The 25,186-nt window shown below is 35.9% G+C and overlaps 2 protein-coding genes across 8 annotated transcripts in view; both read right to left on the bottom strand.

Annotated features, from left to right (window-relative positions):
- Positions 1-8,520: 8,520 nt before the first annotated feature.
- LOC108965756 lies at positions 8,521-10,894 on the bottom strand. The gene is made up of 2 exons (XM_018928360.1): positions 10,213-10,894; positions 8,521-9,874 (listed from the first exon to the last, which is right to left on the bottom strand). Exons 1-2 carry the CDS (start codon positions 10,466-10,468, stop codon positions 9,423-9,425), a joined length of 708 nt encoding a protein of 235 aa, XP_018783905.1. The 5' UTR covers positions 10,469-10,894; the 3' UTR covers positions 8,521-9,422.
- A 3,071-nt stretch (positions 10,895-13,965) lies between these two features.
- LOC108965744 (cAMP-dependent protein kinase type I regulatory subunit) overlaps positions 13,966-25,186 on the bottom strand; it is a 52,969-nt gene continuing 41,748 nt past the window's right edge. For 6 of the 7 annotated variants that reach the window (XM_018928340.1, XM_018928341.1, XM_018928345.1 and 3 more), the window contains 5 exons: positions 18,704-19,063; positions 18,417-18,636; positions 18,157-18,311; positions 17,948-18,087; positions 16,023-16,107 (listed from right to left, as the gene is read on the bottom strand). In XM_018928340.1, the coding sequence (XP_018783885.1) occupies positions 16,023-16,107; positions 17,948-18,087; positions 18,157-18,311; positions 18,417-18,636; positions 18,704-19,063 (960 nt within the window). Of the gene's footprint in view, positions 16,108-17,947; positions 18,088-18,156; positions 18,312-18,416; positions 18,637-18,703; positions 19,064-25,186 lie in introns of all 7 variants that reach the window. The other variant, XM_018928339.1, reaches the window with a different exon arrangement.

Here is a 25,186-nt window from a genome sequence, read left to right as displayed (position 1 = left end):
TCACCTAACGATAACAATTTCTGGCGAAATTTTAAAATTTTTATATTAGGCTATATGGGGACTAACGGAAGTACTGATCTGATCTTATCCACACTTTAATTTTATATATTGCACAGACTGACCGATATTCTTGATAAAAGTAAATTATACGTTACCAGAATTGACCTTGATTTTATCCGGCCAACGGGTGTTATTTCGGCGATCTAACCATGTTTGAATCAGCAGTTTTTAGGTTATGTTATAAACAGTCAGCCGAAGGCACCGAAGTCCACTTTTTAGAAAAGTTTTGACCAGTTTTAGATCGTAGATTATATACAAAACAATACTTATACAAAGTATTGTGCCGATAGTCTGTTGTTGTTGTTGTAACGGCAGAATTCTGCCGAGTTGACAGTCCTTGGCCGGATAAAAGTCCGGGTCCGTTCCGGTTTTCGTAGACCCGACTGTCGTGGGAACGGGTGCCGATAGTCGATGAGATAGTCGAATGATAGTCTCATTCGAATACATACATATATACTGATTTCTTGCATTTCCAATGCATTTAATGATAACAGAGGCGAATCTTTTCACCAAGATTGGTGGTTTAATTATTTTGTGATCAATTTTAAATATAGGTACTCCTCCATACTTTGATTTCCTTCACCAAATTTCTATTTTATAATTTAAAACTTAGTTATTTCTAAATTATTTACAAACAGGTGTCTGGAAATCAATTCGTCTCGCCACACTGATTATTTAGTATACATTGTAATAAAAATGCTCCCGGAAACGCAAAATATTTAATTAGTCATCAATATTCAGTTTGTCACCTTCCAAGTAATCCCCACCGGATGTAATACATTTATACCAACGATTTTTCCAGTCCTCGAAACACTTTCCAAAGCACTTTTCGGGATCGCCTTCCGCTCCTTCAGCGAATTTTGTTTGTTTTTGAGCCAAAGAGACCTGTTTACGATACTTTTTTTGAAAAAAAAAAAATCAGCTTTGTCGGGAGGAGTGGGGTCGAGCCCCAGCGAGAACGCATTTAATACCCAAAATGTATAAAAAAATAATTCGAACGGATGTCGAGCTCTCTTTCCATTTTCCTAATGAGGCATGTCTTCAACGATCTCTCGACCGTCTTTGAAGGTTTTGTGCCACTTTTGTTTTTTTTTTTTTAAATATCATTTTTCAGGGAATTTAAAAGAGGGATTTTGGCATGATTGTATGATTGATGAGGCTACATGTGGAACAAAATTTCGTTAATCGTTCTTCTTAATCTTTGGCACTACACGAAACTTCACCAGTTGTCTCTATTTTTTGCGAGATCACGCATTTCGTCTTTCCATTGGATATGTGGGCGTCCTTACTTTCGTTGTCCCCCTATGAGTCTCGAGTCGAAAGAGTTTTTCACCTACCATGCGATCGACATGATCCAGACAGCGCATTCGTTAATTTTTTTGCGCTTAACTATATCCTCATCGCTCATACGGACGGCTCCAAGGTCATCGTCCATGTTTCTGCGTCGTATAATAGAACGGGAGTAATGGGATCCCAAGGTAGCGCCTGTTAGCAAGAGTTACTCTACACTTGATCTACAGGCTTAGATTCCGAGATATACAAAGTCGTTAACTTTTTCAAAAGCTTGTTTAGGGTTTAAAGACTTAAGTCTTTCACTCAATACTGTTGAACGAATGTGGTATCTGTAAAATTATTGCAACATATTTATCGCTTTACTTTTGTCTCGGTCAACTGTCTTCCCAAAAAGGTTGAGAGAGGTACATACTTCCCGCCACCATCCAAAGGAGGATATCCGCCTTTCTTGTTACTATTATGTAAGATAAATTCATGAAATTAAGACATTACAATATACCTTAGTGCCGAAAGGGATGCAATCGGTCCGCACCTTCCTCTAGTTCCTATATACTTAACGCAATATTTCGGTCAATGGTTTAGTTTTAAAAGAAATGAGTCTTAGACCATGTTCAGACCGACACTTACTCACACGATTTCAGCTGTTGAGTAGTTTATCCCAATAATCTTATAAATTTATCAAAATTTGGCCATACAAAAATGGCAGTTCAAAATCACTTCATCATCATTTGAAACTGATCCACGCTAAATCTCTCTGTGCATTGTCGGCATTTGAAATTTATTGCATTATCACAGCTGATTTAGACATTACAAACGGAAAAAAAAATAATTCGACTTCCCAAATAAAAAAATGCGACCATTATTTCCATTATATGGAAAATATTTAAAAGAATACGGTTTTTACTACAAAATGCTATATGACAATGTTTTCTTTTGATAAATATTGAGCGATGTGAATTCTTGAATGGAAAAAACAGCTGTTTTTTTTTATCTCTCCAACGGTAGTGAGTACGGTATGATTAGGGATTGTAATTAAATGTAATCTAATCTCTTTAAATTTTCAGTCTGAACATGGTATTAGTATAGTGATCGATCAGATCGATATCTCAAAAACTGAATGACTAGTTCGCGTATATACAAACAGTCGGACGGACATGGCTAAATCGACTCAGCTCGATATGTTCACTCTTTATATATATCTTTGTATATATATTAGAGTGTTTTTTTTTTATATAAATTGTTTTCAGTCCCGTCACGGAATTTCCTTGGAAATACTCGAAAAAAATTCCTTGAAAATTTTAGCACTTAATCTTAACATTAAAAACTGGACCAAGGCATGTTAAAATTTTCCATAGAAAATACACTACAATCGTGATTTTTTATCTTTAAATTCCTACAGATCAGAGGTATTTTATGGCATCGCTTTGACTTTAGACGCATATTTCTCAGAATTGTTCCCTCCACAAAAGTGCCCAGTGCAATAAAATCGTAATTCACATCGGCGAGGTAGTACGGGGCTCTAAACCTGATTTTTCCATGAAATTTGTTTTTTTCTTGTATATATCTCGTAAATGACAAGAGCTATAGAAACAATGGTCATCACAAACTTGTAGGAAATTTGATTTGCTACAAAAAAGGTCCGAGGTCTAAATTTTCATAGATGGTATGTAATAAAAAATCTATGAAATTTCCATACAGCCATACTTAAAAAGGCGAATATCTCGAGAAGTATTCATGATAGCGATTTAGACGTGTTTACCGTATTAAAAAGTGATAAGAATTCAATGAATTTTTTGTAAACATTGAATATTCAGGTATGAGTAAGTTAAGTTGGGTTAAAAGGTCGATTATATCAGGGGCATTACTTGGACAGCTTAAAGCGTTTTTATAATATATCATAAGACCCTTACAAATCGACAAACCGTTTTGAGTCTATCACAAACTTTTTATGATGGCTAATGTCAGTTTCTGCTATGACTTCTGGTTCACCGAAGGTAATACCATTAAAGAATAGAGGAGAATGTGCCAGAATATTTCCACCTAACCTCTATATAACTTTAAGAATTTTCATCCGTCTAGCCTTACGAGATGAATGCTATTTGACAATATTCCCTATGATTGAACTTTCCTAAGGGTTCTACTCTAGGCCAAAAGATCTTTCAACCACACAGTCACTATTAGTTCCGGCTGTCGGAGTGAATGCTCACCTCTCCGAAAACGGCTGCACTTCGTAGCTTTACGTATTCCATCAACTTATTAGCATCCACTTCTGCGTAAAAAATACTACAGTGGTTCGGTAGAATAGAACCAAGATTGACGGAGAGCTCTTTCTTAACCTATCCTCCTGTCAAAAGAAAAAATGCCCGGAAACTACTTCATCTGCTTCATGCTCAAATGCATTTCTTCTGTATTCAACAAAGAATTTGCCAGCAGCAAAACTTTGCCTATTAAGACCTATTAAAGAATTGTTTTTAAAATCACATTTTAAAGTTTATTATTATTTATAATTATACTTTTATGGAAAGAAGAAAGGCAAAGGTACTTAATATATTTCATATACTTATTCTGGCCTAAGGGGTCAGTATGGTAATCTTTTTTCAAAAAAATTTTTTTTAGAAACTCAATTTCCCATTGGAAAGTTTCGAAAAAGGCGCAAAATAATATTACCGCTCGACTGTTTCGACGGCCAAGGGCCAGAGAGAAGGTTGGGTGGGATTGTCGGTGCATGCAAAGAGGAGGGGAGTTATTATCTGTGAAAAAGTTTACTGCGATTCTTCCCACATACACTTATCCCTCGTTGGTATATAAGTAGAGAAAAAACCGTCGCGATTAGACTCTGCGACGCAGTGATACAAATTTTCAGGGATGCAGTTGAAGAAAGTGATCATTTCAGCATGAACTTGTCAGGACATCTTTATATGTCCAGCTTCCTTGAGTCTTAAAAGGCACTTCGCGGCGATGCACCTGCCGGCAATGTGCAATGTATATAATGACATTAAGTGCTGCTGTTGGTGCGACCCGCAGTGCACCAGAGGTGCCTATGAAGGCTGCTCTTTGAACACGTAGCAAAAACACGACCTTTCGTGAGAGTGTCCACCTTTTCCCTATAGCTCTTCTATATCAATATAAAGCAATCGATGCCTTTCTACGCTCAACTCAATATTTGGCTTCCACATAATATCATTGCAATTTTACTTGAGTACACGGCTAAACCGCTGCTATTCGCTCGGATGGATTCTACGTTGAAATCGCCTTCGGTTAGCTCGTAGACGGTCTTTAGAAATTCTCATTTAACTATATTCACATAAAATCCCTTATTCCTGCTCGAAAATAATATATGTATATAGTTTAATATCTGACACGGACTACCTCTCCAATACCTTAGTATCGGGTATGAAAGAACCCAGCCAGTTATTGCGACATTTTCACATAATCATTTGCGATTTTATGATCGACTTTTACAATCGCCTTAAAATAGTAATTGTATAAATACTAACATATGCACATACATATGTAGGAGTATATTAATTAAGAAATTTATACTTTTATGAGTATTGTTCTGATTGTAAATTGCTTGGCAAGTATATAAAAATATTGCCGAATGAACACCCATTGAAATTCACAAAGTGTTCTCAAGTTGTGGCGTGTTTTGTATCTTTAATGAATATCACGCCATTAATATTCCGATAACTGTCGGCCACATAGGTGGTATATACAAGTAAGTAGATAAGATTATTAATGGATTTATATGGTTATCTACGAACGATGACTCGAAGGAATGTGTGAAAATGTGATATGAACGAGAAACAAATGATTAATTGCAAATATTTCGAAAAACCCAAAGCACATGCTAATTGTGTGTAATGTTTGTTTACTAATAAAAATTTTTACTTCCAATTTACTTTCTTCTTTTGATGCATGTTTACATTTTGAGCTTATTTAATTAACTTATGAACCCTTTAAATGGTATGCAAATATATTTAAGATCGTGGACGTGTCCCGGCACAATAGTAAGCCCGCAAACCAAGATCCTTCCGCAAAATCGTCCAACTACTGATACTCAGTTCCACAGCTGCAATAACGTCTTCGGTCCGCACTGTGCAGAGTCTCTGAGGACGCCCATTATTCACTATCCAACAATTGGGTGAGGTCGCGTCAGGTAGGTGACGCAATTCAAAGGAATGGATAACACTCCACACTTGGTGAGTTTGAAGGAGCGACTGCAAGTCCATACAGCTTAATTGTGGCTTGTGCCACTTATGGAGCCGCAATGTTGGTCTCGGGTCGCCAAAAAACTCCTCTCTGCACAATGTCGCATGATGCCCATATGTTGCTCCGTTTCTACGGCTGCGATGCAGATTTTATAAGGTACTCCGCCCATTGACTTGATTCTAGCAGTTTAAGAAAGTGTGTCAGTGTGTCATTACTTCGGAATGATTGGATTTCCAATAATGATCAGATATCAGCGGTTTGAACTTCAATAGTCGGTTAGAGTCGGTTCGATATATAACATGTTAGATTCTTGTGTGAATGCTGTGTGCGCGTCATGTGCATATGGGGTTCAAACTCTGGTTTGGTATGGGAGCTCAACTGTTAGTTGTTTAGGCTACATGGTCTATCCGGATACTTAGTCCTGGTACCAAAGCACTTGGAGTTCGTTTCAAATTGCTCATGCGGCACATAAATTCAGGGAGAATCTGTTTTGGTTAATATTCAATAGAAATATTCAATGCGGATATAAATTGCAACCGGGCGTCGGTAATAAAATTCGGCAAAGGTTTTGGATAGGCTTCGAACTCTGCCCATATAGTTACCGTGTCCATTCTAAATTGCCAAATTGTACTGAAAATGCTTTATATGACCTTTTCACTTCGCTGATCAGCACTCTGATTTGATCCGTTGTACTTTTGAGCCCTGTGGGGTAAGACTGTTGTCAGCAAGTTTCCTCGTTAAACCCAACGGACGTTACTCGTATTATCCACTAGAGTAAACGTGGTGCGAAACCGTTCCATGGTTACACGAATTACCCACTCTGCTGGGCGATTATATCGACCTAAAGTAGGATGCGTCTCGAGAACCGAACTATTATTATATATTGGTAATCTATTTGCACGATTTGCAAACGTCGTTCCCGAGTAGAKCCTCAATGAAAACCACACCTATAAAAGGAAACACCCGTTATATATGTATATTGAACAAAGGTTTGTTTATATAAATATAAATTACTTGAAATTTATTTAGCTTTTACTAAATGTATTCCTAAATACCATATATAACGACTAGTTACTGTGAAAGTCTACATATTCTTAAAATTTCATGGCAATAGTCACGACTTAAGTTGTTAAGTTTAAAATTATATGGATATTGGCTATAAAAAATACTAGAATTAACTATATGTGGTTTTATCGCATGTCTATCTACATATGTACTCTTATATATAAGTACTATCACAATTTTTGTATATAAATTTTCGTTTTCAGAATAAATACATAAAGCTTAATTATGCCCAAGAGTGTTGGCTAGTTGCTTAGTTGTAAACTAATAGAGCAAAAAATAGTAAGCCTTGGTTCACAATTTTAAAATTCTTAACTTATTCTTCAAACTCTATATCGTCCCCCTCGAAGTATAATAAATAATTCCCCTTGGCCTAAATACACTTGTGCCAACGTTTTTTCCAATTCTCGAAATAGTTGCTAAAGTCAATTTACGGATTAAACTTCAATGCGAGTAGTATTCACGTTTAATGGTTTCAGTTGACTCGAAATCATCAGTTTCCAGATCGAGAGCATAGATCCAAAACTCATTGCCAGTAATAATACCTTTTATGACCTCCTGGTAGTTGGGAAACACTGTTTCACAGACGTTAACGCGACGCTATTTTTCGCGAAAATTGAGTGATTTTGGAACCAATCGTGTTTTAACTTTTTTTCGTGGTATTCAATTATCCTTCCGATATGGCAACGATGACAGTTAGATCTCTTACTGTTAATCGTCGATTCTAAAACACCAATTCCTTTACTTTACTGACGCATTGATCATCAGTTGATGTTGTTGGCCGTGTTGGACGTGGTTCATCTTCAACGCGTTCTCGACCCTCTTTGAATATTTTTTTACAAACAAAAAACACTTGCTCACGACAAACAATTATCACAGAAGACCTTTTCTAATATTCCAAACGTTTCGACACCAGAAATTTGATTCTGCTCACAAAATTCAATGCAATTATTCTTTGTTGAATAATTTTGCTCATCGTAAAAGTCTCCGAATGCACTTCATGTACTTCAGAAAGACAAGCGTATACTAAACACTAATGATTATTTTGATGTGAATTTTGTCACAGATATCACTGAGAGTGATACGAACTTATAAAAGAAAGTTCGATGAATGTGTTTTCACTTGAAATTTAAATGAAAAAGTCTCACCATTTTTTTACCATAGTGGTATTATATATGTAGATGGTATATAGAAAGTTAATATTTTTCTCTAACTCTACAAATATTTTGGCAACATAACTGTTATATATCGTCACCTGAAATGCAATATAACGCAGCAACATTTTCGGAAATTTACGGTGGCATGAATGAAACACAAAATGAAATGGAAAATAAGTTAAAAGAAAATTTTAATATTGGCTAAAACTGGTTTATATCTGAGTGCAGAACCTGGAAATGTTGAACATATGTTATGTATGTAATTTGAAGTAGTGAGTGTAATCAATAAGACACTCAATTTCGAATTTTTTGATGATACGTTATTTTGCATTTCAGGTGACGACATGTATATAGCATCTAAAAATCAAAATTTATTGTCTTTCTAAGATATATTTTTGATTTGTTATAGTTCCATAATTATTAAAGCGGCGATTGCTTTGCAAATATATACTACACTTTGTATGCAGGCGTCATAAATGGTATCTACATATCGCCACCTAAAATACAAAACAATGTATGTATCTTCGAAAAAACGAAATTAAGTTTTCTTTTGTTTACGATTCACTACATAATAAAAAAAAAATAAATTTTCAGCTTTCGCTATCAGGTATAACCAGTATATAACCAATTTATAACCAATTTGTAACCAATTTATAACCTATTTATAACCACTGTATAACCATTTTGTAACCAAAACTCAAATTTTAGTTTCAATTTTTGATTTGTTTCTATTTTATCGGGTTTCCTTCGCCTGTAAACTTATGAAAGTGATGTTATGTTATTTTGCATTTGTACTTTTGTATTTACATGTTTTACATAGATTAAGTCGGAAGCCGGAAGCCTATGTATATTATATACTATATTCATATGTACATTTGTAGATAAAATATTTTGTTTTAATAATAATTTATTTATTGTAACTAATTTTGTGCGCTTTACAGTTCAATTACATACAATATTTTCATAATGTTAAGCTAGCTTAAGTCAATTTAATATAGTCTTTTAATTTCTAGTGCACCAGTGGACAAAACTTTTATCTCTATTTTTGAAAATTTAATCGCTTCTAATGCTAAGATAATTTTTTTTAGATTGCACCTAAGCATAAGTCTCTCATAAATCGCACGGAATAACTCAAGGCACCAAAACTAGCTTAACTCGACTTCAGCGTTTTTAACTTATTACTGTCCTACCAAGTGATTTTAAGGTGTACTTAACGTAGTTCATAAGTATAACTTATTTCTGACATGAATGTGATTCCGTTTGTTGGACTTTGATGGGCAATATTTCGTGTTCGGCCGGAGTAAAATCTAAACTGTGAATTACAATTAAATTGTTCATGCATTAAACGCTCTTATAAATATGCATGCGTGCATATGCACCTCAAGTATATACAATATTATTATATTTATATTATCGTACATATATACATATATTTATAATTCTGTTTTACGAAGCGCTAAGTGGTCATATCGCTTTTAAATGTCTCGCTCTCGAAATAATAGAAACGAGTTATTCAACTGCATTATACCGTAATAAACCTCGTAAATACATTGTTGCTGTAAGCGAGCAATATAAATTCGTGTTTGATGTCCAAATGACTGCAAGTAATTTGTATATTTTCGAATTTATTCAAATGATTTAAAGTGGATCTTCTGGCGGATTGATTTTGATGTTGCCGAGCGCATTCATGGCATGCGCGAAGGTGACCGATGGACGCACAGTCGGCGCGGATAGGCTGGACGCAGCAACCTCTCTGAAATTATTGCCGCTTTCGATAAATTGCGTTAACCTGGTGGTGGAAGTGGCCACAGTTTTTATGAGCGCATTATCTCTGGTTGTTGCTGCAATTCTCGACGATGCGCGGCGCTTTGCTACCCGGCGTGAACTTGGATACAGCTGGCGTTCGCTAACGCAAGACGACATGTGATCTGTTATTGGTATTTGCGACAAGCGATCATAGTATTTGATCATTTTATGCTCGTGATAGTCCGCATTTAATTCGAAATCATCGGTGGACTTGCCGTGCTTTTCAGTGTCCACAGGCACATAGGCTAGATAGCACGGTGCGAGAGTGACAATTATACGCAGCGCTGCATTTTTTCACGGAAATATTGCAAAATCGGCAATCCAAGAAACATATATTTCAAGCACAACGTTTGAAGCGGCACAACGTTTGAAGGGGAAAATAGCAATAAGAAAAAACAAGCAACTGAAATATTTTAGCTTTTACATTTTTAGCGCTGAGCCACACCAACAATTAAGCCATCAAAGCCATAACAACACCGTCATCTCGTAGCCACAGCTGCAACACCGTGCAAACTTACAGCCTACGGTTGGGTATGGTTGACGGCGCGGCATGCTGTGGGCTACAAATAGGCGCCACAATGCCGAAGCACTGCAACGCGTTAGCTTGTTCAGTGCAATTAACCTGTTTTCGCCTTTCGCTCGTGCAAAGCTTCGTTCGAACTCAAGACGATGCCGCTGTTACTTCTGCTGGGCAAATTGTCCTTGTACTCCATGCTCATTATGGTGGAAATGGCCGCATGCGCCACCGGCAGATTGTCGTAGATGCACACGTAGATCCTGTGGCTGACATAGACCACAATGAAGCAAAGGATGACCACAAGCAGTAGTATGAAAACGTACGCCAATATTGTTGGTATATAAACGATGGTGTCCAGCATTGTGGGGCGTGCGGATTTGTGCGGTTCGTTGTTACAGAAAATTTTATTGTTTTGATTTTTGTTTTCTTTCGATTTTTTTTGTTTGTTTTTCTTTTTAAATAATGACTTTAAATAAAAATTTTATTTTTGAAAATATATCTACTCAGCATCAGCAGTTCTTACTAAATGGCACGGTTGTGAATGCGGTACTGATCGTCTTGTTTCTAGTATGAATATTCTGCAGCGCATACTCTCCGCAAAGCGTACGTACGTCGTTAATCATACAAAAAGTTATAAACAAAATATTATTTGATTGCCGCTGCCGTTACACGAGGTGACACACTCAAATGCTCTGAACCGACTATTCGCGGTCGTTCCTTTGTTTATTGTTTTTGCTTTAAGTCAAATATGCAATCGACTGCATGACTGGTTAAACTCGTTGACTAATGCGGCATACGCTATTCAGTGTGTACGTGCGAGAGTGTAGCCGCGAGCTGGCGGCCGTGGAAAAGCGTAGAACTCTCATTGGTTTAATTGAAAGTGTTTGATGTTGTTGTTCGTTTGGGTTTGATGGGTGCGGCGCAGGCGGCATTGCAGCCATCGTCTCTTCTATGCTAGTAATTACGTTCTCCGCATTCGTCGCCGTTGCTATCGATACGTCTATCGATGAATGCCTAGCAAACGCCGAGCGCTGCCTATGCAGCTAGCGGACATATTACAATACTATAGTTAAAAGCGGTTTGGTAAGAACGAAGTTGCGTAGCAAAATTAAATTAAATTTTATGGTGTTACAAGCTTATTTGTTAAGCAGCACAAGTGTCGGAATGTGTTTGCATGATTTTATTCGTTGTGTAATGTATTGAATGCCCATATCGGCTTGTTACTTCATTTTGATGCAGGCTACCGTGACGTATACGCAACTTCATTTCTCAAGCCTGCTATAGAAGGTATAGTAAATATGCTAACTATGTGAATTGTTGTGCATTCCGACGACGTTGTTAGTGTAGAAAAGATATGGATCACTTAAAAAGATAGTGAGGGTTATTGCAGCGTCTCTAAAGACCTAGTTTTTTTTTTTACAAGAAGAAGAAGTGAAATCATTGTATGTTCTTTCACTAAAATGCCTTTTTTGGCGCGTCACCATGCTTCCACACCTTCATTTGCCTCTAACTAATCAGTCCGATTTCTTTATAAATAAATACATTCATGACGAATATAAAATAATTATTTTTATCTTAATTTATTGGGTGGATAATAGTTAAATAAATTATTGAAATTTGACAAAATGACATCGGTTTGAACAAAAAGTATTGAATTCTTCATTTTCAAACTATGTTTATTATACGCGTAGTGTATACTATCCAATAATGTAACAAAAAAAAAAACACGACTTCTCGGAAACTTCATACTGAGACGATCCCTTAATTGAATCAAGTTTTACATACAAAAAATTCGACAAAACCATATTTTTTTACTGCTTTATATTCACTCACTTAGGAAGGGTGATTCATTTCGAGGTTGGCAAATGACACGCGTGATGTTTTTGTTCAAGGCCCGAATCAAAGGGAGATTGTCCATATTGACTTACGACTTTACATATATACTAACAGGAAAAAGTCTAACGGTGTGATATCACATGATATTGATATTATGTCCTCACCGTTCTGATGTGTGGGAAGTGGCCGTCTTGTTGAAACCAAAATGTCACCGATAATCATGAGCTTCAAATTCAACATCAAATAACTGCAATTTTAATTATAATAATTTTTAAATATGTATATGATATTCAATAGGTCAACACGAGTAGTATACATACTTCCACTGTACTCTTTTAATTTAGATTTTTTTTTATAAAAATACTGTTTTTTTTGCCGAAAATCTAGCAAAAAAATTTCTTGAAGCCAACATTGTGCTATTTTAAAGATCAGGCACTAAATTACCTCTTAATAAAACGAATTTTTTTGTCAGATTATTTTTAGATAATACTACGAAGATTAATATTGGTCCCCGCAGTTCCCAAGACAGCCGGTTCTACGTTAATAGAATTTTCCATTTTTTATTCGGCGAAGGGCTGTTATTTCGGCGATTTAACCCAGTTCTCATCGGTGAGCAGGGCTACTCCGCATCCTCCTGTTGTTGTTGTTGTAACGGCAGAATTCTGCCGAGTTGACAGTCCTTGGCCGGATAAAAATCCGGATCCGTTCCGGTTTTCGTAGACCCGACTGTCGTGGGAACGACATTCCTCCTCAACCATGCTGGCACTGAGTTCAACGCAGGCCCGGTGGAATTCTTTTTAAGACCCACAAGGAGTAGACCACAAGTGACGTGGGTCCACGCTGGCAGCGCACTACTGCACTAGTAGCCTCTACGGCTATATCGAGTGCCCAACAAAGAACCTTTACGATCTGCAGGAGCTCAAACAGGCAACATAACAGGATTCCTATTGATGTATCCGGTCGAACATTTACATAGCGTGGCCCGACTTCGGTTAATGAACAAACGAACTTCTCTTCAAGCAGGTTTTGGGATATTTTCGCAGAAGCCAGTCGTCTGCTTGATCCTGAGCCGGCTCCTAGGAACATCAAGCGGTCCGACCAAACTTCGGATACAAACTGACCGACATTAACAGTGAAGATATTAAATCCGTCACCAACTCCCTCTCAGCGAATTGGAGTCAAACCAGAAATGACACAATTGAGGATATAAAAGCTAAATCGAAGAAGGCTCTGATGGCCATCACGTTGGAGGATTCTTCCGTGTGCTATGCTGACTGCAAAACTCGTTGGCATAAGTGTATGGCAGCGGGAGACGATTACTTGGAAGCAGATGAAATGGACACAATTCACCTTTCAATTTGATCATAGTATATGAATATGAAACTAAGAAGGATACGCTGTCAACGGCTATATTTTTCTTTTTAAAAATCTAGGCGAGCACATCGATCATACTGTTCGCACGACGGTTGGTTCTACATAGCCGGAACGTACGTACGTAGATTTTTAACCGACCAAGGACTGTGAACTCAATAGATTTATGTCTCTACAATAACAACAACAACATCAACACAAGACATTTGGGTCTACATAACCGGAACGTACCGACATTTTTTATCCTATCATATCTTTGAATATTGACGCGTTAAATTGAAAATATCCGCAAGTCACCATAACGGTAATTTTGAAACAATGCATTTGTTCAATTTTTATTCGTATATATTTATTTCATGAACATATGTATGTATGTATTGATGTACGTATGTGTGTGTGTGCAACGAAGCATTCAAATGTATTCAATATTTATCTTAAAGTAGCTACACTTTTTTTTTAATCAGTAGTACAAGCATCGCATATGCAATTCAGTTCACAATTTAATATACATATACATATATATATTTATAAATACAAACGATGATTAGATAGTATAAATGTTCGATAAATTTAACTTGCATATGTGTGTATGTATATATGTATGTATATAGATCAGTTTTCTTGCACAATACATATGTATTCACATGTATGTATATAACCTACTGTGTGTGTTGTTGTTTTTCTAGGTGAATGTTTCACAGCAATACAATGTGGTTTTTTTTTTTTAAGTTACGCAAGACAAACCAGACCGAAAGTCGCCAAAGCGATGACCTTCAGTCATTGTCAGTTTCCAATACGAATATAAGATATTTATATAGAAATTTCGTTTCGTTTGATAGTCATATTTATTTACTTAAAATTTTCATGCCAGTGCATTGTATGTATGTACCTTCAACCCGCCGGCGGGTGCTTTACCTATCACGCAGCAACTTGTTCATCTGTTGCGCCGCTTTAGCTGGTGTTAGTAGAACTAACGGGCCAACATGCAGCATTCTTTACGCAATTTCTCAACACAAAATAGTAAGTATGCTGTATGAAGAATTGTGTAAGGTTATAAGTAATTTGTTGTTATACATAAGTTATGGATATACATACATATATATTTATGTGTTTCGTGTTTTAGATTGATGTATAATTATTTTAGTTTACAAACGAGAGCGCACCAGCACTTTTTTGATTTTATGAATCATTAAATACGTTTTATTATAATTGTTATAAATTAGTACTGTGCCGTTACCGGAGTGTTACATTTTTTTTTTTGTTTTTTTTTTTTTTGTTTGTTTGTTTCAACACACTAACGTTGTGGCTTTTGGTCAGTGCGCCACAAGTTTAAAAAATGTTCTAGTTAAAAAGGAAATTAATGATATTTGTGTGTGTGTCGCTTTCAACGACTTTTCAATTCATTTAGGGTTCTTCACAAGTGTTTCACATTAAAAGTAGTCTATGTTTCATCCACATTTTAGTCAAAATTAATTTTTTTTTTTTTAATTCAAAACAATTACAGTTAAAGCATAAAACGGGCGTAAGGTTTGATGCCGTCTTAAATGCATTTTGTCGTTAGGATATAAGTTTACGGTTATCATTTAAGTTCATATTCACTTAAAGCGGTGTGATAGAAATAGGTAGACACATGGAAGCTAGTTGGGCGTTAACAAGCTACACAAATAGGGAAATGTCAATAGTTTGTAATATAGTGTTATTTATTGCTGAAAGAGCGCGCAGCCAAGTRAAGTGAACCCATAGCAAGCCAAATATACACAGAAATTATGTTTACACATGTACATACATATATGTAAGTATATTAGTAACAATTTTTAACACGTTACAAATGTAAATCAAACATCGATAATGAATATTTTTGACAATTTGACGTCAAAATGCATATGGAACATTTGCAGGTTTGTAACAGTAAATATTTATATTTTCGCAAATAAATTCTTACATACATATTTACAAGTATTTGAATTTCGACCGAAAGCAAAATTTCATAAGTTATAAAACTTTAAAATTTTAGTGTACATTCTAAAAGCTTTGAAAGTATTGGGAATCGGAAAACAGTAAAATTTAGTAAGTTATTGTGAGCCACAGTGGCTTATATGGTGCGTCAAATAGCTGGGACCACCTGTCGCGCCTTATCATGTCAACACATTCACTTTCCGAAGAGTGCAATAAAACCAATGCAAACAAGACATTAACCCACACACTCACTGACGGTGATGGTTTTGTGCTTTTGCAATTTTTAACTTGTAAATGCTTGACACTTGATGCTTGGTGCGCAAAGTGCAATTGTTGTTGTTGTTTTCAAGAAGAATGCAATGATCAATTAGAAGTATGCGAAAGCCTAAAGCTGTGTTTTCTTCATTGTTTTGTTTTGTTTGCTTTTGTTTACTTTTTTCTCTCAATTGTATATGTTGCGTCTATTTATAACAGCCCACGTTTCCACGTTGCAATTGCTCACAGTTTTTGTATTGAGTTTAAAATGTTTATTTCCCTTTTTTGTTTCAAATTTTTTTGATAAATTGTTGTCTTTGATTTTCTTTTTTTTTAAGTTTTACGTGTGTAATAGTCGGTAGATATTTTTCCGTTGATTTAATTTCTGTCTAATAAAGATGATACAATCCCATGTTTATTCCCAACTGAAAGTTACTACCTCATAAAATTTCGATCTAAGTAAATGTGGAGTCTCTTAAGCTGTTGAATTAACTGCCTTAAACAGATAGCGAAACGAAACTGTTGTATTGCGTGATGTTACGCTTCAAAATGTCGGCGCAGAGTCCCAGCACGCGCTCGAATCTGTAGAAATAAAATGTATTTATATTTATATATATTGAAATATTTAGAATATGATAGAATTAAAAAAAATGATACAATTAATACGAGTATTGACCACAATAGATGAGTTGGAGATACATATGAGTATAAATATAAAATAACAAAATTAAGGTCTTGTATTTGAAAATTTGTTATTTTGCAAAATATCTTCACAAAATTCAGAATGAACAACAATTCAATCTTCGAAGAAATTGTTCAGGTCGGAAAACGATAGCATAGACAGTGAATGTCACTTAAAATCGTACAGAAACTAACAATTTCTTTATTCATTTCCAATACAAAGAATTTTTCTTCACATAATATGTCTACAACCAATAGTTTTACAAAATATTATAATAAAATGTTGGGAAATCTCTTTGTCCTTTGTTTTATTCTGGCAACACGGTAAAATGCTTGAAAGTGTGGCGTCACTTAAAATTGTACAGCTGATTATTTGAAAGACCACGAATTTTAGAATTTAATGTGTACGGATATTGTCTTTGAAGTTATCCACAAGGTGCTTTGAAAAGTAAATAAAATTTTTTGAATCTAGTGCCCCTGGTAGCGCCATCTATGTATATGTGGACTGGTGCTTTAAAATCTGCTATCTTTATCGATTGTCCAGTGAGAACTTCATCACATTTCATGGATTGAAAGTGAAGTTATTGCGTTTTAGGTGTCAGTATGTTTGTGTATTTCGGTGCGAAAATAAGCTTCGAACAACATTAAATTATGTTTTAAAATTGGTAAAACTTTTACCGAAACGTTTCAAACGATGAAACAAGCTTATGGCGATGATTGCTTATTCCGTGCACGAGTGGTTTCAACGTTTCCGAAATGGTGAGGACTTAAATGACGATCAACATGTGGGCCAATCAAAATCTGTGATCACCGGAAACTCCATCGAAATTGTGCGTGAATTCATCAAAAATCAGCCGAAATCATCATTGAAATTCAWGGAAGTGGAATTGAACATCTCAAAAACATCAATTTATTGCATTTTGACCCAACATTTGGGCTTACGAAATGTGTGTAAACGGTTTGTTCCGCACAAATTAACTGACGACCAAAAATTCGACGCTTATGACCGATCATTTGACCAAAAACCACATTTTAACCATTAACCACTCCCCGTATTCACCTGATATAGCACCATGCGACTTCTTCATTTTCGGAAAAATGCCTTTGCCCATGAAGGAAAAGGCTTGCAACGGCATACTGGCGACCATATCGGCCAACGAGCTAAAACACTCGTTCCACGTGCTTTTGGATCGTGCAAAAAGCTGTATTGAATCAGAAAGGCGGCCCAACTAAATATTAAACAGGATTTTTTTTTATTATTTTTTCTAATTTGTTTCAATCAAATTTCCTGTACGAGTTTAAGAGACACGCAAATTTCTGAGGTGGGAGTATGAAATATTTCTTTTGCTAGATTAACTACTGAATTTATTTTGCTGTAATGGTTAAATAACAAGTGCAAATAGTAAACAAACCACTATAGTTTTTATTTCATTTTTTAATGTCTAAATACAGTTCTAGGCAGTATTTCATCCATTTTTGTGATGTGTACGATTTGAAATGACACTCATTATATCTGTCAAATATGCTGTCCGATCAGAGTCAAGTTTTTGTATGGAAACTTTTTTATTTGTGAAGAGTATTAAAGTTTCGGTGTAATCAAAGCCGACGTTTTTTCTTTTCATTTTTGGTTTCGCTAAGCTGAGCACTAGGTCTACTACTCAATTACTAAGCTTAATACGAAAATGTGTAAAAGAACTTAGCAAATAAACAAAATAAAAGTAAATTTTATAAACACAATTACCTCGCTCTATCCAATTTAACACATTTCAATGGTCCTCTTGCTACCACGGTGGCCGCTCTGGGGCGATCCAACAGCAAAGCGATCTCACCAAAGTAGTCACTTGGACCCAAACGACCAACCTCAGCGGGTTCATCTCCTTGCTATTAAATGAAATAAAATTCAATTAGTTACAATATATGAGTAATTATTGGTAGTTGTGCTTATTTTACCTCAGCTCTTCGTTGGAGTACAACCGCGGTGCCATCTAAAATGATATAAAAATCATCGCCTGGTTCACCTTGTTTGACAATTGTTTCGCCATCTTCGAATTGCACAGGTTCCAAAGCGTCGGCCACCGTAAGACGTTCCCATTTATCAAGACTCTCTGTAATATAAAAATATGTTATGTAATTAATTACCATTTAAACAATTATTGTCCCTTTATGCCTCTGTATTTATATTTAATTCGTTTAATTTCAACTCAACTTACCCAAAATTGATACACGCGATAAGAATTCTTCGTACATTTTCCTTTTGCGTATGGTGGAACCCATCAGAATTCGGCGATATGAATCGCGATCGATGCCCCAAAGTTTGACATCGGTTTTAGCTCGGACAGTAGCTGCACGTGGCGTGCCATAGATGAGCGCCAACTCACCGAAACTGCCACCCTCGCCAATTGTTGTAACCAATTCGGAGTTCACAAACACCTGCAAAGTTTAGAACGTACAGTTAAAGAAACTATTTTTTATGCTCTTGTCTCGTTGTGGTACACACCTCAACCTCGCCGTGATCAATAACATAGAAATTGTCACCTTCGTCTCCTTGCTGAATAATGTTCTCACCCATTAAATGCGTAACTGGAAACATGGCGTCGAAAATGTCCGAACGCTCATTTTCATCCAAATGCGAAAATAGGACGTTTTTGGCGATCGCCTTGGAGAGCGCAGCCATTGTTTTGTAATCCTTAGGGACAACTTTCTTCACATAACTTGTGGCGTCTTCTTCGGTGACCGGCTCGGCTGAGATGCCGCCACGTCGTCGCACTGGCGGGGCGGCCGTTTGTGGCATTGGACTGAGATCTTCGAAATCATCTGGACTGGTCACCTGTTTATGGGCGTCAAGCTTAACTTGTTCCTGTAATAAAGCAATAAAATATGTTTGAATGAGCATCAAGAAATATACGAAAGGAGAAAGCCAATAATGTAAATAATAAATGCACATATGTATGTTATGCAATACTGTAATGTGTATACACAAACCCTAAGATCGAAAAAATTGCTGACTGTTCAATGCTATTACTAAATCACTTATGTAATTAAAGGTGAAGCAAATATATTTGCACGTGTGTAAATATTTACATTAAATTAAACAAATCTATTTATGAATAGAAGGGCTCCAATATTTGCATACCCTGTAGGAAAATCGAGCAGTTCAAACAATGCTTTCCGAAAATCTGAATGTCATGAATTGTGTTATTACTGGCAATGAGTCTTGGATCTATACTTATGACCCGAACGTAGACGATCAATCGGCCCAAAAACGAAGGTTATGTTGACAGTTTTCTTCGATTATCCAGGTGTGGATCACTCCGAATTCCTTCCAACCGGCCAAACTGTCTACAAGGAATACTATTTGGGTGTTATGTGGAAGAATATTCCGGAAAGTGACTTCAACAACTTTTTCGAGGATTGGAAAAAACGTTGGTACAAGTGTATTGAGGCCAAGAAGGATTACTTTGAGGGGGGCGACACAGATTTTGAAGAATAATTCAATAATTTTAGTATAATGATTAGCCTTACTACTTTTTACTCATCGTAATATGTAGCCAATTCAATGAGAACCTCTGAAATTTGGCATATATCCTGTTAATCCCTAAGGAGTTGCTCATTTGTAGGAAACTCCGAAATCTGACTGATATAGGCATTTGATGTCATATAAACTTAATGCCTGACAATTCCATAAGGAGTGTAAAATTTTCAGCCTCTCAACGATTTGTATCATATAAATAATCTTTAGGCGACTGATGCGACGAATAAAAAGGAGTGTAAGCATTTCTGAACCGAATTAAAACAATTTTCCTATTGTTTTATCAATTTCTGACGCAATAATCGGTCTTTTGTGAGCTCTGGTGGTCTAGCGCTGACGCATATCCAAATTTGAATGAACTATAGTCCACCACAGGTCTGTTTGACAGCTTTATATATTAGCGGAATAGACCCACCTCACATTACGATCATACCAAACATCCTCTTTCCAACGTCCGCTGCAATCATCGTACTCGGTTCTCATATAACCTGTACGAAATTCAGAAAACCATTTTTTAATGGTTGGTTCACCTTATGCAGAGCTCGGATAACATTCATCGTTTTTGGACAAATTCATCAAACCTTAGAAATTAAATTATGTAATTAAATGGGTTTAAGGGTTTCAAAAAAACCTATTTTTTATTGTCTTATTAAATTCTACAACACCTCTAGAATATTGCTATAAATTTTCAAGTTGATTCGAGTACTAGTTTGGGAGATACAGCGTTGAGAACTTGTGAACTCGAGGCTAGGTAGGCGAAGTGCTCCGCATTTAAATGCGTTTTTCACGCAACTGTTTTTTTAAACCCGGTTGGCAAGATTTCTCGAGAACTCCTCAACAAATCTTCATGAAATTTTACACAGGTCTTTGAAGTACAATTCTTAAGGACTTGGACTGTGGATTTTTTTCCGATTACAATTATTTGAAAAAAAAATATCGCGAAAATTTAATTTTTTTTGTAAAAATTTCTGCGAAAAATCCGATTTTTTCATTCGTCCAAGTTCTAAGTTAACAGTATTTTTTTTTTTTTAATTGTACATGATACTGTAAGGAGTTATCCTGCCAATGCAGACGCATCTTTTTTTTTCCGAAGGGTCACCGGAAATGGCGTCGCGATGGCCGAGTTTAAAATACTTTTTTTCCAAAATTTTCACAATTTCTTTGTTAATAATGTATGTTTGTAACAATAAAAAATTCTGCTAAAATATTTCATTTTTTATACGAAAAAAAAATTGTTGAAAAATGCTGTTTTTTACCGGAGGAAACTCATGTACCCCTTAAAGTTAAAGGCGCGAGACCATGATGCATTTTACTCAAATGGTGTGGTTATAAATATAGCAAGCCCCACAGCAAGCAAGATAAAAGAAAAACTTATTTATACACGCGTCAAGACTTTTTGCGACATTTCCGACTGCCATTACTGCAGCAGAAAAGTAAAAAAGTTGTCAGAAGCCGAATCAATGATTGAATTCTGCGACAAATAGCACAGGATGTCAACTCACGAAACTTATACGCCCCGTGGCACCAAATGCTAAATGTCATAAGCGAATCTCTGCAAACCAATCTGTAACAACGAATTTATCGTACATTCATTAGCTTTTATTATTATTTCGCTTTAAATTGAAAGACGGCATGCGATATTCCACCACTCAGGCAGCGGAAATTCAAGCGAAATTGACATTCCCGCGCACACCACCAATCCGCAGCTTCTAGCTAATATACATACTATGCAAATATTATATATAAACAAGCAGATATGCATACGTGTATACATATATACATAAATGTACATATATATGTGTATAAGATATGCAAATATGCTGGGTTTATGTAGAGTGTAGGCGTTTAAAATGCACATTTGCAAAGCATGCTGAAGAGCCACCATCCAACTGAAATCTGTACTTCTCTTCTTTCTCTGTGTTGGCTTTGTTTTGCATACGTTTTCATGTGACGTTAATAATTAAATTGTTGCGCCAACAACAAAAAAAAAAATAAAAATAAAAAATACCACAAATTCATGTATGTAACGGGTGCTTTTTTAAGATTTGTGGTATTCAATGAAGAGGAGGATGGAGTCATGTGTAGAATTTCACGCAAGTGAGGAAAGTTGATGACAACCACGAGTTTCAATGATACAATACTTTTTACTTACACCAGAACATGGTTTAAAAATCATCCAAATTTATTATCAAAATAATGGTTTAATTTCGCGTCTCATATTGGGTCGACACAATCTCCTAGCAGAGTTGGTAGTTTAAGCTGACGTGGATTGGTTTCACGCACGCAGCAAAGACGAGAGTATCAAAAAATGAGTCCAACCGCCACCGCGCATATCGATTCGAACTGTGCCTATCCACTTTATGGAAGATTTTGCGGAAAGATCTAGATTTGCTGGCTTACAAAATTCAACTCGTGCAAGAATTGAAGCCGAATAGCCATCAAGCCCGTCGCACGTTCCGTATATGAATCCAAAACCAGATGGCTATCGATACCGATTCTCACAAGATAATTTGGTTTTTTTCGCTAAAACATTACTTTGGTTTGAATGAATATGTTAATAAACAAATTTCTGTATTTGGGTCGATTATAATTCATACACCCTTTTGGAGACCCCATACATCCTCACTATAATATTTTGTGGGCTCTATCGGCGGAGGAAACCGTTGGTCCTTTTTCTCTATAATGAAGAAATGTACCCCACCATAATGTTAAAGTCAATGGAAAACGCAATAAAACTTTTTAATGAATTTTTCGTGCCTGAATTTGAAAATGTAGGATGTGGATGACCTCTAATTCGAAAATGACGGTGCTATCGAAGCAATAAATGTGGTAAGCGCATTATCTCGCGTGGTGAAACTGTGGCGTGGAATACAAGGTCGAGCGTTTTGACACTGGGGTACTACTTTTTGTGGAGTAATGTGAAATCACTGGTCTATGCAGAAAAGTCCGAGATGTTTGACACCTAGGAAGAGAACATTCGGGGCATTATTGCTGACATAAAGTGGTCGAAAGTTAAGCCTATTGGATTGGTTGGAATTCATTTTGAGCCGGCACGACGGTCAATTATCCGAAACCAATTTTAAGACGTAATGGCAAACTCTTATCTTTATGACCAAACTAATATCTTGGTCACAAAATTAAATCATATGTATTTTATTCTTGACCACATATCTAAAAAAAAAAAAAAAAAAAAAAAAAAAAAAAAAAAAAAATCACTTTACATACATGTATGTGTAGTTTTTACATTTTACACATACAGGGAGTTGTATGCATGTAGTTTGTAGAAGCAGACATAAGCAAATGGATCCCGAAGTTTGTTAAAATTTTAACTCTCAACTTCTGAAAGCTCTGTGACTTTAGTTCAATAACAATTCTTTATGCTTAAAAACCGTCGGAAATTGAGTTCAGTTCAACGTCTTGGCTTCTGCAAGCGTGCCCGTGATGGTCATGCAAAATAAATCAAGTTCCATACATAATTGCATCGAATGTACTTTTACAGGAATAAAGGAATTTATTGATATCCCAAACCGTTTTGAATTTATTTAAAACTTTTACAGCGCTCTTATTGAAAACCCCCTTAAATCTATCCTTATTTGTGGGATCTCTGCCGTAACAAAGTTTTACAATCTATAAAAATATATTTAAGGCAATTGGACTCACTCTTTAAATAATACACATATATGATTTGTTTTTTCAATTCCTGAACACCAGTCGTTGGTACAAAAGAAAATTGAATTGTTGTTGTCTTTTAATTAAAAATAGTTGTAAAGCAGAATGCAGTCATTACCGTCCGCAGTCAATTAAAGTCATCGTTATGAGCTTACATTTGTATGTGTCGCAGGTGGGACACATATAATCTGTATTAAACTACTTGGCGGAATATTTTTATTATATTGTTATTCTTGACGCTGTGTATTTATGTATTTGTGTACAAATACATTGTAAAACTTTACAGCCAATAATCTTTTTATATTTTGCTGTAACACGTACAATCTTCCTTTCCGCAATTCTGCTTTAATTATTGTTACACATATACAGTTATTTGTACAGTTATATGCGCAGTTACATATCATCCTATATGAAGTATATACTTACGTAAATCAAAACAAATTAATTAAGGTGGCAAAGCAAACACATTGACGTATAAAAGAAAAATATACTCATAATATACTTATACATACTCGTCTAGCAAACAAACTTAGACTATTAATGTAGTTTATTTATATTTACGAAGGCAATTGTTTATACGTTTATATATTACTTTATAAGTAATCAACCAAATATGGACTATTTCAGGTTAAGTGATTTTCATATACGCCAGTATTTGGAGCACGTATACGCCCGGCAGACCACTTTGTGATACAAGTTGCTCCCTGTACAGATCTAGTGTAAGCTTCGTGAAGCTATTTATTTCATTCATGTTTGTATTGTATTAAATTTCAAATCAAATATAACGGCGCTTGTCAACAACTAGCTCCAGTGCGACAGCAAGACCCGAACGAATGAATGAACAATAGAGCTCATCATGCCGCAATCGTATGAGTTCTTACACCACTCCACCCAACATAAGAATCATCCATTCCTGAGCTCACATCAAGACATTACCACAGAAGCCTCAGTATATCATTCTAACAGTAATTATTTTCTAGTTAAACGCAGCTCTTTCGTAGTGAAATTCCGTGCATAAAAAGTGGTTGTCAGCAACAAGCAGTTAGGAGTTCATTAATTAAATAAATGAATATTTATATACCGTTAAAAGGTTCACGGTCGATATTAATGGCTCACGAACCGATGAGATGAGTGCTCGTTAAACTGGCTATTAAATGCTTCAGAAATAATTTATCAGCTTTCATTGCCTTCACCAAATGTAAATGAATGCCCCGATATCACGTCAATCGCCGACCACGGAGTCGTAAAACTATAAGTAGATATGTAAACACATAAACATGCGAGCAAGTAGCGTGCGAACTGACGCCACTCTTCCGTTTTATTACACACGGTGATGAATTTGGTTGCAATTTAAATCCGCAGCATTGGAGGGAAGGTGTGAGAATATGCTGTAGATATGTTTTTGTATATTTATATGTAGTATAAAGTATATAAACCAGTTTATGTATATCTTTTTTGATTAATTAATATATAACTTCTATTCTTTAACCGATGTATAGAGTGAAGCACTTGAGGCTTATCGTTTATGGGAAGAGAGTGAGGAAAACATCGGTCGCTATATAATATTTAAAGGAGTAATTGGGAAGCGATGGGTATCTTAGCAAAAGTGATATTCCGGCTCTATTTAACCGTAGTTAAGCGACTAACATTTTCCGGGGGTTCTTTGTTTGATACGGCACTCGGATGAACCACACTAGCTAAGTAGCTGAGAACTGTTTAAAAAGCGGCACGCATCGGCATCTGCGAGGCCCTATGATTATCACCAGCAATGATACTCTATGA

This window comes from Bactrocera latifrons, unplaced genomic scaffold, assembly GCF_001853355.1.
Source record: "Bactrocera latifrons isolate USDA-ARS-PBARC rearing strain unplaced genomic scaffold, ASM185335v1 scaffold_147, whole genome shotgun sequence".
Lineage (NCBI taxonomy): Eukaryota > Metazoa > Arthropoda > Insecta > Diptera > Tephritidae > Bactrocera > Bactrocera latifrons.
The sequence above is the reverse complement of the archived record's forward strand: the minus strand, read 5'-3'. Positions and strand labels throughout refer to the sequence as shown.